Here is an 18,734-nt window from a genome sequence, read left to right on the forward strand (position 1 = left end):
TTTTGCACCAATACTTATAGGCAAATGAAACCCATGTTGATGCTCAGTATTGATCAGGAGCAATACTGGAGGCAATACTTTAATACTTTAAGTAGTTATATATCCGGTACTGTTATACTTTTTCTTGAGTGAAATGTTTGAGTTGGTACTTCTGCTACTACAAAAGTAGTTTTAAACCCTAGTATCTATACTTCCAATTGAGTAACAGATCTGAATACTTTTGATACTCACTGCTGTTTCGCCTCCAAGATGCACAGGCCCATAACGGCTGACCTACGTAAGTGTTAGCCGTTTTTACAGCTGAAACATGTGACATTATGACTGCGTATCATGTGGATCTTTTCTTATAGACATTGAACAAGTCAGAGGAGATCACCGGGTTTCAGCCAAGGGTGGTTTCTTCAGTAGCAGTGACACTTTGCCCGTTTCTCTTCGAGACTCTGGGATCCCTGTTAGACCTCCAGGCAGTATGAACTCTTAATACCAGGACATTAAAAAAAATATGTTGAATATATATATATATATATATATATATATATATATATATATATATATATATGTATATATATGTATATATATATATATATATATATATATATATATATATGTATATTCAATATATTGAAGTATATTCCTTAAACCCCCTTTTATTCATTGCCATCTCAGTCCTTGCTTTTTGTGTAAATGGAGACTCTTTCATGACACAGAAAAGCAAACATCAGCAGAGAGAGCAGACAGGTCCAGAGATTTTATTAGTTGATACCCGTGAACAGATAACAAGTGCTTTGAGGGTTTTAGAGTAGTCATCCTGCTGATCGAGAAACTAAAAGCACAAAAATGCCCTGAATATGTAACATGCATAGTAATGTGCTCGCATCATACTAAAGTGTGCTTTCGGATAATGAAATGTAACCAGTTGAAATTTACAATGCACTTGGTACGCAGTGTCACCGTGTTTGTGCTGAGGATAACATTTGGTACATTGACTCAACGTAAGCATTTCTCTACCTTACATTTAGGAGGTTACTGGGTTAGGTTAATAAGAATAATTAGTATGATGACCTGTACAGTGCATCGCAATGACTCTACTAGAAAATAACCAATGAGACTTCTCCGGCGGCGCGCCCTGGTTGTTCACTGCTGCAGGCAGTGGCCTCAGGGGGGAGCTGCGTCCCAGCACTTCCTGTGTGTAGAAGAAGGCAGCATCCACGGACGGAGCAAAGAGGCCTCCAATGTTCATTCTGTTTCCTCTTCACCCCATTTCAAATTCTAGATGTTCAGTCATTAACGAGTCCGGGTCCAGCTCAGTAGGGAGTTAAGCCACCCCCTGCACTTCCAACATGGTCCAACATGCACCATTTTCCACATGACAAGCACTCGACAGTTAGCAGACAGAGAGAAATGAAGACGGGCATTGGTTTTAGAGAAGAAAACATGAGATATCCGTGCAACTAAACAGAAAATTCTCCACACCGGGCAGCAAAACATCTCTGTTGTCACTTCAGCACAGGTGCAGCTCAGTAAATCAGAACCGAATATACCAAACCAAAGATTTTATTTCAGTAATTTCATTCACAAAGCAAAATCTATATAGATTCATTTCACACAGATCTATTCCAAACGTTTTTTTTTATTGTTGAGATAAAAATTTAGCATAAAACCAGTTTTATTTTATGGAAAGGCTCTGGCCCACACGAGCATGGGGAAGAGACTGGGCGGTATTCCAGCAGACGGTTATTGACAACCTCCACAAGGAGGACGGATCATTATCAGAGAGGAGGGATATTCACAGAGCGCTGGATACGATATTAGTGGAAAGGTGAGAGGAAGGAAGATCTTTGTTAGAAAGGGGTGCCTTAGCAACAGGGATCACCAAAACCTTAAGATAACTGTGAGGCAAAGCCCATTTAAGGGTTTAGAGGAGAGTTACAAGATGCGAACTACAGCCGGAGACTGTGCTTCAAGGACCGTCACACACAGATGTAACCGGGACATTAGCTAAAACGGTCACATCTCTGGTACCAGACATACTTTCAGAATCGTTTTATCCGGGCCATAAGGGTTCCAAGGATCGGACTGTTGCTCAGTGGGCCAAAGTCCTCTTATCAGCCGAAAGTAGGTGCCTAAAGTCAACAGTGAATTGATCATGGAGGATTTAGAGAGCCATCTCATGCCCTGCTGTTGGTCCACTTTGTTTTGTCAAGGCCAAAGTTAGTGTAGGTGTCCACCAGGAGATTTTTTAATAATACATTTTTAATGCTTCCACGTCAATTTTATTTTCCACCAAACTGGCCTGACCTAAAACTCTGTACAGAATCTATGGAGTATTGTCAAGAGGAACAACAGAGCCAACAATACTTCTGGGCTTCCTTAAGTCCCAGGCCGAGCCACAGGCTGGATACCTCCATGTCAGGCTGGAGACCCAAAAATAATTCACCCAAAAAGGACCTCAGATGAAGTACTGGGAGCATGTCCTGTAGAGTCAATGGGCAAAAATTTGGATTTTCATTAGCTATAAGCCATCATTATCCAAATGAACAGAAACTACTCTTGAAGTTTATCCCGCTGTGTGTAATGAATCTACAAGCGACCTTCCTTTTTGTCCATTAACCTTTGCATGGACTTCTGCTTTGAGCCGGAGAATGACGGCGACTTTGATGTCAAAGGTCTGTGGTCACATGTTATTTGCCTAAAGGCGCGGTTAGAGGAGTATCCAGCCGGGACACGCGAGGGCGTGATGCCCCATACTACATGTGTTCTGCCTTGGTCCTGTCCTTCAGGCAGTGTTGCCAGACTGCGCAGGTCTCCACCCAACCGGGCTGCTTTTGAACGTGTTTGGCTGGAAAAACAGCTTTGAGCGGGTTGCAAAAATGTTCAACATTTGGATATTTTTTTTTATTTTTTTTAGAAAGTATTCATATTTCCTATTAATACTTTCAATCAAAAATATTTGTCATTGTGTGGCAGAAAAGTAAAAAGTTACAAATTTCAATGAAATGTGTCCCCGCACTCGTTTCGTTTTTAAATGCAGAGAATCTTACAAACTTGACAAGGTCAATCAGTGATATCTTGGTTAAGCGTCACTGTGAAAGGATATTGGTCAATGTGAATTCTGACCCAATCTGTATAATATGATTGAACTTGACTTTGTAAAGTGCCTTGAGATGACATGTTTCATGATTTGGCGCTATATAAATAAAATTGATTTGAATTGAATTGAATTGAATTGGCAACGCCCTAAAGGGGGTTAAGAGTCTGTTGGCCTGAGCCTGTGGGAGACTCTTTCTGCGTAACCTGCGTAAGTTTTCTTCTTTGTTTTAGTGCAATTTTGATCTTATGGCATGTTCTTCACTATGCATGAAATACCTTTATGCTTTTAACGCGAACTTTAAGACAGGTTGAGGTTCGGGCTGGTTTTTATTGAGGTGGGCGGGTTTTGTGTTGTGTTTGGGCTGGAAACTGTCCGTCAGATCTGGCAACCCGGCCTTCGGGTACTGAATTACTGAAATAAAATAACTTTTTTTATTTTTCTACGAAGTTCAGTTTTATTTAACGAACCTGTAGCATCTTTTATCACGACGTGCACACAGCACAGTGGAGTCCTGTCACGCGTCTGATGGTCCTGTGCTCTGTGCACCAGTAGATGGACCCATGGCACTGGAAACGTTTAGCACTACTCTACAGTACAAACCCCAGCAGCACACGGATCTCATTTTGCTCTTTATTTTGTGACTGCACACACTGGAACTGTGCCTACGCTCGAAGCTTGGATCGCGTTCCCCTGAACCTGTACTGGTGAGTCACGCTTTTAGGCCTCTGAGGTATTCACACAGACTTTTGGAATCGGTTAATTTCACTGGGAGCGTCGGAACTGGAAGCCAGGAGGTCGGGAAAGCAGCGAACCAAACCTTCCTTCGGCAACAAGTCTGGTTAAGAAGCGGCGCTGTTGGAACGTGAACTCTCAGCGAGGACATTAGAATGGAACAACAGTGCCTCATGGTTGCTACATTAAGCCCTTATGTCGGATTTTGGAATGTAATGAAGATTGGTTTTAAAATATGAACGGGTGGGGCCGCATTCCTAATAATCACCAAACTTTTCCTACCGCTTAGCTGACGTTTCATGTGCTTCGTTAAAGACATATAATAAAAGTTTTTAAGAGTATTAAAAAGAAGCTGGGTTTGTTTTTATTGCTGACTGCCTTGTGACGACATTTGCACACCTCATTTTAGTGTTTATGGCCCCAAAGTGCTGCGGCAAATACAAATGAAAGAATATGAAAATAACAAAATCAATAAGCCAAGTCAAGCCCGACGAGCATTTGCCCTCTGAGTGACGAAGATAGGGCAGAATTAGTTTGGATGTGCTTAATCTTTTACACCGCATGCCGTGTGATTCGTTAGCGGGGGACCCTTTGATTGGCATCGTCTCTTCATCAGTGGTTCTGTTTCGGTGGTTCGGCCCAGTAGGGCCTGCACTGCACCAGCAGTACGGCAGCAGACCTCGAAGCAGTGTCCAAGAGCCTCCACAGCAGCCCCGTGCACCCCGGCTCCAACGTTTGGGCCCCTGCTCCGGCCCCTGTGTGGCTGTCACCCCACCAACAGGGTCTGGTCGTGGCTCTCCAGGACAGGCTTTGTCAGGACGACTGCATAAGGCCTGTCAGGCGCTTCCCCGTCAAAGACTTCCCCTAGAAAGTTAAATGAAATAGTAATAATAACAAATAAGTTATTACAAGACTGAAATCCTAATTGAAGACGTGTTCTACAAACTATAAAGCCACTACTGTTTTAAAACATTTTCCACCTTTAAGTTTTCTATTGTGTTCTTTTGTTTTGCAGATGAAAATTAAATCTGTGTTCAGCAGGAATTAAACCAACAGGCCCTATATTGCATGTTAGGTTGGAGGGTGGGATTTATAATGTGTATATAAATTATTAGACACACTTAGGTGCTTTAAAGGTATTTTACAGGCTGAGGGACAGTTATATAAATTTGAGGCATAGTTTTAAATTCAGTTGGGAGTGTGCCTCAACATGTGAAGTTAAATACATGGTCCAGGATTAGTGTCTGTATGAAGAGCATGAAAAAAATCCATAGTTTTTGTTAACTATATTAATTTCTTTCTGTTTGTAGTACGAGGGGTTTTGTGTTTCTGTGTGTGTAGAATGGTGTTCTAATATAAACCAGTTAAAAAAAACAGATATGAATCTCTCTATTACATCTTGTAGAAGAAAATGTTTGAAATTAATAGATTTCTGTCACTTAGTGAAATGACTTCATGCTTAATAAAGATTGAATTAATATAATTGCTAATGACTCTCTGAAAAGGGATGCGATGAGCATGCTCTTGTTCCCTCTCCTTTTTACACATCATAAACCAAGTTGCAGCTACATAGCAACATATTAGTAATATTGTGTTTTTCTATTTCTCACATTTAGATGTTTTTTTCTTCCAAATATACTTTCCTGTATTTCTATATTTAAAGTAAAATGGAAAAAAATACAATCCGAGATGTATTAAATAGGAAGAAGCTTTATATTTTCATATATATAAATATATATATATACACTAAAAATGTCCATCCTTAATAAAATGTTATTCTAATAGTACGTAAACTGATTTATTTATTTTTATTTGTTACTTAGAAGTACTTTTCTGTTAAATGTAAACCTGAATCCCTGATTTTAAGCACATCTGTGTAATTATTTCTTTGCTTCAGTGTGACATTGTTTTCTTTAAAAAGATGGCATTTTCATTCGGGCATATTTTACAAACCAGTTTTTGTTCCATTTAAACAATTTAAACTTTGAAAGCGCTCAAATATCAACACAGTTATTATCAATAGAAATAAAAATGAAAGTAAAATAGAAAAAAAATCTGTCTTGACCTAATTATTTGTTTAAAGACTTTCTAAAACTAAAAAAAGCTTTTTTTTTTAAAAAAATGAATACAATCAAAAAAAATTGAAGGAGGAAACTTCTGATTGCTCTAACAAGACCAGAGTCTTACTTTGGTGCAGCCACTCACATCACTGTAAAAATGTCTCATTTACACAAACACATGCTTACACACGTTTAGAAAGCCACTACAGAGTGTAATATGGTTGTAATTGCAAAAGCCACTGATAGTGAGCCAGCCAGTGTGGTTTCTGTGATATGAACAGCCCCAGCTCCAAAGGACTTACCACGCTGCGGGTGAACTTCTCCAGGGAGGTGCGACGGCCCTGTTCTGTGTCTGCTGGCTGCTGTTTTGGGAGGGGGGGAAGCAGGGTGAGTGTTTGGGTCAGGTATGGGTGTTGACGGGAGGAAGGTTGGCGGTGGTGTCATTAGAGCAGGGAATAAAAATAAAAAGAGGAGGCCAAGCATTGCAGAAAGTGAGGGCCCGGTGCAGGCAGAGCAGAGGGGGTTTGCGTTTGGAGGGGGGAAAGGTGTAGGATCAGTGAAAGGCCAGCAGAGGGAGCAGTGTACAAATGAGAGAGGGCAGAAAGGCTGGCATGAACAGAGGAAGCTGTGATCTGATGAAAAGCTCCATATTACACCATTAAACAGCTAAGATGTTTCTGTTTTTTAGCACTTACGCTCTGCAGGAAGTACACATAGCGTTAAACAAATAAAAAGATTAGGTTGTATTTGGCAGCTATTAGTGCATCCCTAATAAATTGGAGTCTGGCTTAAAGTTTTCCCTTTTCAACACCGGAGTTTGCGATTTTTTTTTTCTGTATCGTTCCCTCTGAGCTTGCGAATATTTAAGCAGATCCTCTGCTTCTATAATTTTGCAGTCTCGGGTCTTTTTACATCATGATACTTGGAAACCATGAATAAATAACAGTCCAGTCTCAACAACCTGAAAATGGAATTCGTGACCTGGTAAAACATCACTGACCTATCACATATCAGCAGAAACAGGCTCATAAACATTGCTTTGATTACAATATTTTTAACTATGTAAACAGTTTATCTTTATTACTAAAGGCAAATATGTTCACTACGGACACTTAGTGATTTCAGAGTGCCATAATGTATGTATGTACAAGTGTGGTCACTAATATAGCAGCCCATAAAGTTTGGTTGATTCAAGTTGTGAATCTTTTCATAATCTCTGCATTTCTGCTGATATTATGGTATGAAACATCATCGGAATTGCACAGTAGAAAATTTTTTTTTTTTTACACAACTTTCACAGTATCTAGTTTAATACCTAATTCTATATGTATATTTTTGCTTTTAGTTATTTAAATAAATACATCACATACTGTATATATTTTTTGCCAACAGTCAAGTAAGTTATTGTTGGGGATTTATTTCCTCTGTGACATTTCTGTCTAGAATTATCTCCTGGAATCAACAAGAAGATGCTGAACACATGGATTTTTTTATTTTTTTTAAAGGGCATATTCCATCTGGGGCATGTTGCTGTCAACAGGAATCCGATCGATTTGTTGACCAAAAAAAAAGAGCTGAAGACCTTCGCCGCTCTCTTCTTGAGAGGCCAGTGGTTTGTTGTCTGCTGACGTCTGAATTTAGGTGCTCTTTTTTAAAGTGTTTCTTGACTTTAGTCGTGGAAATAAATAATTACCGAAGAGGTCATTGTGGGAAAACAATTTAATATGCCTTCTAACTTAAAAAAAACCCTGAACCTCCTACTTAAAAACCTGCTGTCTGTGAAACTCCGTGTAAGGGGCAATGTGGTCACAAGCTGGTTTCCGGTACTTTGGATCAATAACGGAGTAATGAGTTTTAAAGTGCATCACTGGTTTCTAAAGGGAAATATGAAGACTCCCATCAATCCATCAGAATCGAAAGGAAAATACTTCTTACTATATAAATACACTGGATCTTACGCTTGCAAAGCTCTGAAGTTTGCAGCTTGCATCAACATCCTTCAAAATGAAGGTCCTTAGTAGAAAGGGGAAGATACATTTATCTATGCCAATAGTAAAGGAGCAGATACTGAAGGTATTCTTCTATTTCTTGAAGATGCGTAATACTTAAATGTTCTTCAATATCAATTGATTAAAATATAGATTTTTATATCCTTTATATTCTTAACTTAATTTTAAATCTCATATTTAATTTAAGACTAACACACACCTAATTTGTTCAATCTTTTATTTCTAAGCTAATTATAATTTGTAATACTACAAACATTGAAACATACGATAAGCATCATACTGAATAAATCGTAAAGGAATTTTTTTGCCTCCAAATGTTGCATATTTCTCACATAACATAAAAACCCTCATGGCAGAACTTAAAGTATAAAACCCAGCACTCTTTTTACAGAGCTACCGTAATCCTTAAAGAAAAAACAAAGAACCGAACCGGTTTGAGAGATGCAGGCAGAATGCGGGAGGAGCAGAGGTCGGCGTCAGGGCTGCTGGAAAACTCACCTTCTTTCTGGCCAACAGGAGGTCTTGGTAGATGTTGGATCGCAAGAAGCGTGCATAGCTGTCACTTTTCATGAGCTTGAATATGTGCTCCTGCAGAAGAGAAAAACAAAACAAAAACATAAACATCTTTGTCTGGTATGAACACAGCAAGAAAGCTTCTGGTTTTATTGACGGACAAGGTGTATGCACAGCCGATGAGTTCACTTAAACCTTTTTACATTTTGTCACATTTCAAAGGCGAACTTGAATAAATTTATACCAAAATTTAGTGCGATTGACCAAAAAGACGTTCAAACTATTTTCAAGTCCGCATCCTCACTAAGACTAAGAAAGTAGAGCACATAACCCCAGTTCTAAAGTCCTTACACTGGCTCCCTGTATCTCAGAGAATAGACTTTAAAATACTTCTGTTAGTCTATAAATCCCTAAATGGCTTAGCACCTAAATACATTACAGACTTGTTATCAGTGTATCAACCCTCCAGACCACTAAGGTCTTCTGGCTCCAGTATACTCCACATACCTAGAACCAGAACTAAACATGGAGAAGCAGCATTCAGTTCCTATGCTCCACTTATCTGGAACAAACTTCCAGAAAACTGTAAAAGTGGAGTTCCTTTAAATTAAGATTAAAAACACATTTGTTTAAAATTGTCTTTGACTGTTCTAGTTAAACTGTTTTACTGTTTTAATGTTCTTTTTTGTTTCTACATTCTATCCCTACTTGCTTTTATTCTGTTTTATTTTCCTATATTTTAATCATGTAAAGCACTTTGCATTGTCTCTGTACTGAATTGTGCTATATAAATAAATTTGCCTGGCCTTCAAATAAAAATCTTAAAAGCGGAGTGTGCGTCTGCATTCGCCCCCCCGAGACAATATTTAGCTCCTTCTACACCTGATATTCCTTTTCGTATCCAGATTCAGATAGAAAAAGTCTGTGAATTTCAGTTTTTAAGTTTTGCCACAAATTCTAGTGATGGTGCGTTAATGGTAGTGTGCTTATTTTTGTGATTGTGGCAGATTGCAAAGATTTATTTGCAGAGGTGGGTAGCAACTAGTTACATTTAGTCAGTTACATTTACTTGAGTAACTTTTTGAACAAAATGTACTTTTAAGAGAAATTTTACTGCACTGTACTTTTTACTTTTACTTGAAACATATTATTACTCAAGTATTGCTACTCTTACTCGAGTCAAATTTCTGGCTACCCTACCTGCTGTGAGTAACTTCTTGAATAAAGAATATACTTGTTTTAACCAGAAATGTTCCAGAGAGACAAAAACCTAGAGTTTATGTTAAAGTGAGACTTCTTACATGTACACAAGCTTTGTTGTTTTAATATTTCCTATCTGTTGAGTTCATTGAGCGATTTGGAGGCCAAATAAATGTACAGTAAATGGTGGATATTGTCACTGGAAGTACTTTGCACTGTTCCAACCTGCTGTATATACATTAACCGCTGTAAGTGTTGTTTTCAAGTTGTGGAAAAAAATATTTCAAAAAGTGTTTCTGCTGCCTGAATTTGTTATTTGGCAGTTATGTTATTCTTTGTATATTTTCTTCCTGTTTGTCTTTCAAATACCAGAATTTGCACATAACCTTATATATTTGTCTGTCTGATTACAGCATTTTTAAATATTATTTTAACTATTATAATTAGTTAATCAGTTCTTGAGTAGCCATCCCACTGAATACTTTTTTGCTCTTACTTGAGTAATTTCTTGGCTGACAACGTTTTACTTTTACTTGAGTAAAAATATATTGGCGTGGCGCTACTCTCGTAAAGTCATTTCACAATGAAAGCCATTTAATGACGTTTGCTGTTAATTGTTGTTACAAAAAAAAACTGAACCAAAGTGAAATCTTTTGTCTACTTAGTTGATTTTTAAAAGGAATTGGTTGCACTGGATTTCATTGAGGGGAATTAGAGTAAAGTGAGCTCAATGCAATTGCTTACCTTCTACTTCACAAACTTGCCCTACATAAAGTTGGTATATTAGATAAAATCCCAATAAAAAAGACTGTGCTGTTTCTGGTTGTAAGATTAAAAAATAGAAAGCATATCTGCCAGGTTCTGTTTATTGACCTGGTCGGTGCTTGTGTGAATGACTGAGAGCAGAATGGCAGAGCAGAAACGAGGGATGTGTTGCCAGTCAGAGACTCTGTGCTCGACACATGACCAGTCCACTTTAAGATCAGCTTAATCCACTGTGAACTGAATGAAGGACCTGTTCATGGTATTACTCGCCTCATTAGGCCCAGCCACAAATACGCTCTGTCATTCTTTCTCTTCCCATTTATTCCCCTCTCTAACCCGGTCGCGTCTACACTCAAAGGTTTTGGGACTTCTTTGTCGAAGCGGCTGAGACGCGTAGATAAGTGGCCGGGTTTCCACTCAGCTTATATTGCTGGTGTTCTTTGGCCGTGCGCTCGTGAAAACATGAGGCCATGTGCATCCGTGAACAAAAATCCACACAGTCAACCTGAGCGTCTTCAAAGCTGTATCGCCCAGGGTCCTTGAGGTTCTGGCTGGTCCGCTCGTAGCTGTGCGAGTCCAGGTTGATGGAGCTCGGAGCTCCCTCGGCCAGAAACTCCTGCCAGATCTCCTGGGCCCTGGTGGACACCTCCTGGAGCGGCCTTCGCTTCAGATCCTGCACCGCTAACCAGAACCTGCAACGGCGTTTCACCGAGTTATTGAGATTTTACTGGGAATGGAACCTGTTCACGCTTTCTCAAGAACCTCTAATGTAACGTTGAGGGTCGGTCTCACCGTAGGTTCTCGGAGCTGAACTCCGACTCCAGGAACCTCAGGAACTGGTCCCGTCCCACCGGGTCCTTCAGAGCCTCCTCCAGGGAGTAGCTCCACTTCTTTACCCGCTGCTGACTGGGCTCACGGCTGCTCGATGCGAAACAAAAGAGAACAGATGAATGCCAGACCACCGGGCCAAATCCACTCGACGACGATCCTCACCTTGCCTCCATGTCCCAGCAGGTGGTGTCGTCACTAATCCAGGGGTTCGAGGGCTCCACGCCCGTCACGAAGGGGTCGTACTCCATGAACTGCTCCGTGTAGATCATCAGGCTGTCGGCCACTTTGGAGACCTTCATGCAGTGTCTGTCCAGCTGGATGTTCAAAAAGGTTATCTGAGGGCGGAAGGAGGGAGAAAAGAGGGAGCTAAGTAAGGTAACGGCTCATCGGTCTACGTGTCTGATTGTCTCCGTGATGGATGAGAGGCAGATCTGCGGTAATGAAGCGCTGAACGTAAGGTCACGCTTACCTCCTTCTGAACGTCCTCTTTGGTGGGCTTCCTGGTCGGCTGGGAGCTGATATGGATCGGACTCGGTTGGCTCTGGCCGTCGTCTGGCACCCCATAGACCGACTGGAAAAAGTGAGAGGAAATGGATATCAGGCAGGAGTTTGTAGCAGTGCCAGTGGTTCACTGATATGTTAGGTAATCTTAGTGTAACCTTTGTGTTTTTTTAGGTGTTTTTATGTTTTTTTTCCCCCCGGGGACTTTTTGTTGCAAACATAACAAAGAAACTTCTCATAGCAGACTTCAAAAACAGGCAGAACATGTTTCCAAACCAAGTATCTTTTTGATTAAAAAAAAAATAATGTTATCCAGTTGAAACAAGAAGTTTGCATCAGTTGCATAAAAAGACACCAAATAAATGTTCTCACTTTCTGAAACTGAATCAGACCTTTCCTTTGGGTCAGTTATAACAACCAAAGCTGCTTTAACTATCAGCTCTGTTCATTATATTGAAATATTTTTTCCTCCAAATTTGATGTTATGGCTTCAGTTTAAGTTTCATCTGTCCACTGGACATGTCTCCAAAAGATGAAGGTCTTTGTCTGTGAGTGCATTCGCATGCTTTAATTGGGTATTTTACCTGCAGTAATGGCTTCTTCCTCACTGGGTGGCTTTTCAGCACATTATGGTCCAGGGTTGTTTTTTTTACTACAGATTCTGGTGTTTGCTAATTGTTTGAACATCACTTTTTTCATGGAAGGAGTGTTTAAGGTGTTGCCTTAAAATACATCCACACGCGCATCTCAGTTTAACTCAAATGCAGTGATTTAGATTCCTTCAAAGCCATTAGATCATCCTCTAGGATTTGCCAAGAAAGTGGGAAGGGTCTATTTTTCTCACTCTGCTGAGTTCTCCTACTGTTCTCCAATTTGCATTGCTTGATTGTTTTTTTTTTTTTCATATTTTACCTTTTTGTTCTCTGTCATTTTTTTTCTTCATAGTAGGTACACCTGGTCTGCCGTTCTGTGACATTATCCGGGGAAGACAGATCACCCGCTATTACCATATAATGTAGAAAGGATTTCTGGATCCATGTGTTCTTCTGTGCTTTTTTTGTCTCTCTTATTGTGTCTCTGCTCTGTCTTCTCTAACCCCCTGTCGTTCGAGGCAGATGACAGACAGTGGGTTCTGTTGGAGGGTTTTCCTCCCTGTTAAAAGGGAGTTTTCCTCTCCACTGTCGCTTCATACTTGCTCAGTGTGAGGGATTGCTGCAAAGCCATCGACAATGCAGACGACTGTCCCTGTGGCTCTACGCTCTTTCAGGAGGAGTGAATGCTGCTTGTCAAGACTTGATGCAACCTACTGGGTTTCCTTAGATAGGAGACTTTTTGACCTGTATGTGTAATCGGATTGAATTTGACTTTGGAAAGTGCCTTGAGATAATATGTGTTATGAACTGATACTGATTATATAATTACAATTGAATTGAATTTAAAATAATAAAAAAAACAGTATAAATGATCTCTCTCATTAATGTTGCCTTTGTCAAACAGAAATAATTTCTTAACTGACATAAAACAGGATTTATTTTTACATTTACAACAATATACTTATTTTATTTCATTAAATATCAGACACTTAATAAATCTTAATATTTTGTCTTAATATGAAAACTATATATATTTTAAACAAAATACACTTAATACAGTTAAAGCCTATATTTGATAATTTAGAAAATAAAATAACAACCAATAAAAATGTATTCTAAATACATTAGTATACAAAAAATCTGGGATTGAGAATGTAAATGTGTAATTAAACATGTAAACCAAAAACGAGCTGCCATTTCACCATTTCCTTCAGAGAAGATGGCGCTACAGTATATTTGGGACAGTGAGACCTGATGTCCACTTCTATGTTGCCTCAGTCTGTCACCTTTTTCACCCTGTGTGGGTTCTTCTCTCTCCGACACTTGCGGATGTCCATCTCTGTGGTGTTGACGCAGCCTGGCTGTGAGAGGCAGAAGGAAACATGACGGTTCGGCACACTGTTTGCATGGGCATCTATTGTTTGCCAAACACAGTATAATGCCATTTATTCATGCACAGACACGGCCTCTACCTCTACATTTTCGACTCACTCTCTGCTTTCCTTCCTTGTGGGCTCACGGCTGCAGCAACTCTGACATTTATGCTGTTTTTTTTTTTCTTTTCGCATAACTCACCACTGGTCGATGAACGTCCCAAAACGCCCTCTCCTGGCTGTCAAGGATCTTCCTCTCTGCCTTGTCCTTCTTTCTGTCGATCCTGCATGCAGAGGAAACAAGCCGACCAATACAGCATATAGAATTAAAACATGAGGTCAAACTGCATAAATTCAACGCCGTCCTGGGTCATAAATAAAATAGCCTCTCTCTCTCTCTCCTCGCTGAAGGTTGCAGCCAAAAGAGCAAAAAAGGAAAAAAAAAAAGAGGAGTCTGGGTCCTGATCTATCTGCTGGTGTTACCTCTGGAGAGACCAAGCCCTTACATAACTGACATTTACTGATCGGCTCCCGCGTCATATTTTCCCTCCCTGATGCATGGAAGCTCAGGGCTTCATGCGTGGATCTTACCCCTGGCAAACAGCAGCACAAAGACCGATGTGACTTTTTAGGATGTTTGCACTGACAGCAGAGGATAAAAGTGTCATGACTACGGGACAGGGGCTTTATTGTGCTTACACCCGCCAGCCACCAGATAGCAGCCTCACAAAGCAATCCGGAGCATGCGCGCGTTTGAATCCACGGGGGAATTGCTGTTACCTCCTGCAGAATAACAAACCGATGTGTCGAAGCAAAGCATGATTGACGTGTGCACTCACTTGACTTGAGCCTCGGCCTGCATGAAGATGAATTCCCACTTCCTGGCGAAGGCCCGCTGCAGCCGGGCGAGGTTCTCCTGCAGGACGCAATTTGGACAGAATTTATGCAAGACTTCTCGACGCAAAGCGTTAAAATGCATAACTGTTGACGCCGATCATCTGCTGTGCAGTGCATTGCAGAAGTATTCATACCCCTCCTTGAACCTTTTCTGCATTGCACTGCATCACAACCACAAATATGAATGACTTTCTGCTAATAACCGCTGAAAGTGTACATCTCTAACACGGGAGGTCTCAAACCCAAATCCTTGAAGAGTCCGGCAACTTTTAGATGTAACCCTTGGACCTGCGCACATGAATCAAATGGCTAAACGGCCTCACCAGCATACAGTTAAGTTTTTCACCAGTCTTCTTTGCAAGATTGTTCAAACTCAGTCAGATTGGACGTAGATCTTCCAACCTCTAAACTAGATTTAGGTCTGGGCTTAGGCCATTCTGACTTGTAAATAGGCTTTGATCTGCCACAGGTGTCTCACTCAAATCCTCGGAAAAAGGTTTCTAGTGACTATGAACAGTTATGAATAACATGATTAGGTCATTAGCAGGATAGTTTGTAGCTATCAGCTGCGCCAGGAGGTAATGTAGTCATTTTTCTCAGGTCTGTTGGACTCGGATACCAACCCCCGAGGACTGGAGCTCGTCTCCCCTGACCTGGCAGTATGCTTGTTGTCATTGTCCTGCCGGAAGGTGAACCTCCACTACAGCTTGAACTCTGCTGCACTTTAACAGGTATTCTTCTGGGATTGCCCTGCGTTTAGCTCCTTTCATCTTCCATTAAGTCTGGCCAGCTTCCCTGTCCCTGCTGAGCAAAACCATCCCTGCAGCGTGACCCTGCCACCGCCAATGTGTCACTACGTGGATGGTGTGCTGGGACGATGTGAATGTTTAGTGCTTTGGCTTTCTTCTGTAGCTTTTAAAGAACGACATTGGTTTACCCACAGGTGGACTCTTTATTAGGTGATTTCTGAAGGCAACTCACCAACAGAATATCAGAGTAAAGGAATAAAGGGGAGTGGAAAACACTGGCCCCATCTTGGCCCCCCTGGTAAATTTGGTCTACAACCGCCACTGGGAGTGAACACAACAGTGCAGCACATTTTTTTTAGATTTTTCTTTTTTTTTAATGAAACATTTCGGAAAAGAAACAATGTCCTTCTTCTTCAGAAATCCACACTTGGTGTTGGTTCTTTAAACACAACCACCATAAAATCCATTAAAGCCTGTCGTTCAAAGCGTACCGATACATTGGCGAGGCACCGTAAAAAAGCAGCTCTACAGCACAAGCGGGCAGATTTTATTCCTCAGGTGTGTTTTGGACAGGTTTCAGCGTGGTGATGTACAAAAGCTGAAATTACGTTTAGTAAAAAGCACAAAATGTAATTTTTAACAAATGTATTCGTGTCTCTCGGTTAATGCTGGGAAAAAAACAGCATCTGTCAAGTTCAAGTGAGTGTCCTCGTTACAGAAAGGAAAACCTCCGACCAGCAGGCGTGTTAACAGTGAGAGCGACGACGCCTGCAGGCATAAAGTGACCTGAATAGAAAAGGAAGGAAGCGAACTGGACAATAGTTGCCGAGTCATTTAGAATATTAAAGTGCAGTAGATTGCTGCTCTGTGTGTAACAGCGAGAGATCAGCACTAGGGTAACGCGCCTCCTGGGGCCATATCGATCTGCTGATGCCAAGTAATGCTGAGGATGTTTTTCGGGGTACGTTTTGTGACCAGGAAATTAATGCCATCAAACGGATCTCCTGGAGCCCAAGTCAAACAATTTATGCCATTTTTAGACCCACGAAGAGAAGACTAGAGATTGTTTTTCCTGTTTGTCATTAATTTACTGGTGATTTTTTATTTATTTTTTTAAAGCAAAGGAACATTTTACTTACTGCTTCGTAGTCAGCAAGCTCGAGCCTGGCTTTATTCTGCATGGTGCGCTTGCACAGGTAAATGGCTGTAGGGGAGAAGGAATAATCACATTTTTTAAAAGGTCAGATGGTTTTGCACGAAAAGGTCATATGTTTCAAATGGGAATCTGTTTTTCTGAACCAATATCTCAGATGCTTAAAGCAACCCTGACGATTATCCGATTTAAGCCGGAAGGCTATTAATTATCTTATAAAAATAAAATCAAAGCAAGAGGGGCCATCCAGTGAGACAGAGATGTGGTCAAACCAGCCGACGCGCCTTGATTTGTTAGGCTAATCCTGTCCCACCGGGTTCTCTCTGGTGGATGTTCCTAAGGGCCAGATACATTACAGGGAATTGCCCCGTGGATCAATACTTAGTGAGTGTCAACAGCAGCTCTACAGTGTGAGCTGTGTTTAAGCTCTGGAGAAACACGCAGCCAAAGGCATGGGGGGAAATCTTAGCAGGTTTGAGAAGGAGGTGGAAGTGGAAAAGAGCGTGACTCACCATAGTCCGTGTTCTCGGGTTCCCAGCAGTTTGAAGGCCAGAAGTATGGAGACTGAGAATAAATTGAGTTAAACAAAAGAAAAAAAAGGTTTATTTTCTGTTTTACAAACTAAATACATTCTTTATCTCTTTCTTTTCACTATTTTCAGTACAGTGCTGGTCAGAGGTTTGCATACACTCATTATTTTCAGATTTTTATCAGGCATTTGAACCATTGCTTTTTCAGCACACAACCGCCATGAGTTTTTAACATGAGTTTTTAAAGAACTGGATGCAAGATTCAATCTAAAGTAGATTAATTCGGATTAATCTGTAAATGTGACTAATCTATGATACTTGGTAATCTTGATTTTTATTTGGATCAATGCGTATTTTTTGCACACTTGGCATTCCATATGAGTTAATTTTTTAATGCTTGTGTTCCTTATTTATTTCTATGTACTGTGTTAGACTTTTGCGTTGGAATGTGCTTCTGCGTTTGATCTTTCATAAATTCTGCTCTTTCTTAGTCATTAAACTCATAATTCACTCTCTCCTGCTTGCCTTTGGGTCTTCAAACGAGACAATTAATGGCAAATACATGCAGGATCAAGATTATACATAGAAGTTGTTTTTTTTTTGTTTTTTTTGCCAAAATTTTTCTTTGCATATCATAAAGCAACAACATACTTTTAGTGGAACTGGTTAGCCATTAAATAAAGAATATTAATATTAAGCTTCAGGAACCAAACCAGTTTGAAATTAATATTAATTTTGGGTTGGCCAGAACCTCATTGCTGACTGCAAAAAGCAAGTGGGTTCTCTGTAATGGGATGTTTGCTCAACTAGTGAGGGTGTATGTATGATTTTGAGCCTGTGTGTGTCCATTTCAGCAAAAAATACAATACATTTTAAATTGTGCACGCATCGCTTGTTTTAAAAATAGTTAATGGAGGCTGCGTTGTTCAAACACATTTTAAACACTGGAAATTAATAACATTTATGCACATGATAAGTGTGTGTGAACTTATGATCACCAATCTAAACTCCCTCAGCTTTATTGTGATCATACGGTAAACAAATATTTGTTTAAATGCAATCTTGGAAATTACTTCAGCTACTATAAATACCAGTTCAGCAATGGAGCTTTCGTTCTCATGGTTTGTGTTTAACTCTGTATTCTAGCTGGAAATACAGATTCAAAATTCCTTCCTGAGTCCATCCATAATTGATGACTTCAATTTGTCATGCATTCTTAATAATGGGACAGAATTAGAACCGCATATTTCATTTGCACTATTTGTCATGAAGGTAATTAGCCAGAGGAGAAAGGCTGATGCTGATGAATGCACCTGTGCGAACATAATAACTTGCTCTCATTCAGGACTGTCAGCTGAGAATAAAGCAGCCCGCCCCGTAACACAATGCACGAAAGTGTGACAAAAGAGTAAAGGACAGCCGCCATTAAATCTGGGTCCTCCACTAGTGTGGTATCTATTTTAAGGCTGCCACGATCTCATGCAGCGCCGCTACGCAAATTTCCCAGTAAGTTACGGTTGCACTGTGGATTGTTTTCAGAGGTTCTGGTGAAGCGAGCCTGTTGCATCACCGTCAGGGAATATTTTTAGCCCCGGCTGAATGAGCAAGTTTTTCCCTCCCTGCGCAGGCACAATAATGGCTTTTAATCTTGGCCAATACAAGCGAAGATAAATGCTTTCACAGGCAGCGTAGACTCAGGAGGAAAAGCAGGGACGCTACGCAGCCGGCTCTCAGCTT

At 40.4% G+C, this 18,734-nt stretch overlaps 1 protein-coding gene across 3 annotated transcripts in view; it reads right to left on the reverse strand.

Moving 5' to 3' along the window:
• Positions 1-733: 733 nt before the first annotated feature.
• Positions 734-18,734, reverse strand: part of LOC105938396 (regulator of G-protein signaling 6) — a 61,781-nt gene continuing 43,780 nt past the window's right edge. The window contains exons 5-16 of one of the 3 annotated variants that reach the window (XM_036150516.1): positions 16,980-17,031; positions 16,454-16,518; positions 14,508-14,584; positions 13,871-13,952; positions 13,582-13,656; positions 11,671-11,772; positions 11,364-11,536; positions 11,163-11,288; positions 10,876-11,062; positions 8,391-8,480; positions 6,186-6,245; positions 734-4,687 (exon numbers count right to left, since the gene is read on the reverse strand). In XM_036150516.1, coding sequence (XP_036006409.1) covers positions 4,637-4,687; positions 6,186-6,245; positions 8,391-8,480; positions 10,876-11,062; positions 11,163-11,288; positions 11,364-11,536; positions 11,671-11,772; positions 13,582-13,656; positions 13,871-13,952; positions 14,508-14,584; positions 16,454-16,518; positions 16,980-17,031 — 1,140 coding nt within the window. In that variant the 3' untranslated portion in view covers positions 734-4,636. Of the gene's footprint in view, positions 6,246-8,390; positions 8,481-10,875; positions 11,063-11,162; positions 11,289-11,363; positions 11,537-11,670; positions 11,773-13,581; positions 13,657-13,870; positions 13,953-14,507; positions 14,585-16,453; positions 16,519-16,979; positions 17,032-18,734 lie in introns of all 3 variants that reach the window. The other 2 variants (XM_036150517.1, XM_036150515.1) reach the window with 2 other exon arrangements.

This window comes from Fundulus heteroclitus, chromosome 19 (assembly GCF_011125445.2).
Source record: "Fundulus heteroclitus isolate FHET01 chromosome 19, MU-UCD_Fhet_4.1, whole genome shotgun sequence".
In the NCBI taxonomy this organism is placed as follows: domain Eukaryota; kingdom Metazoa; phylum Chordata; class Actinopteri; order Cyprinodontiformes; family Fundulidae; genus Fundulus; species Fundulus heteroclitus.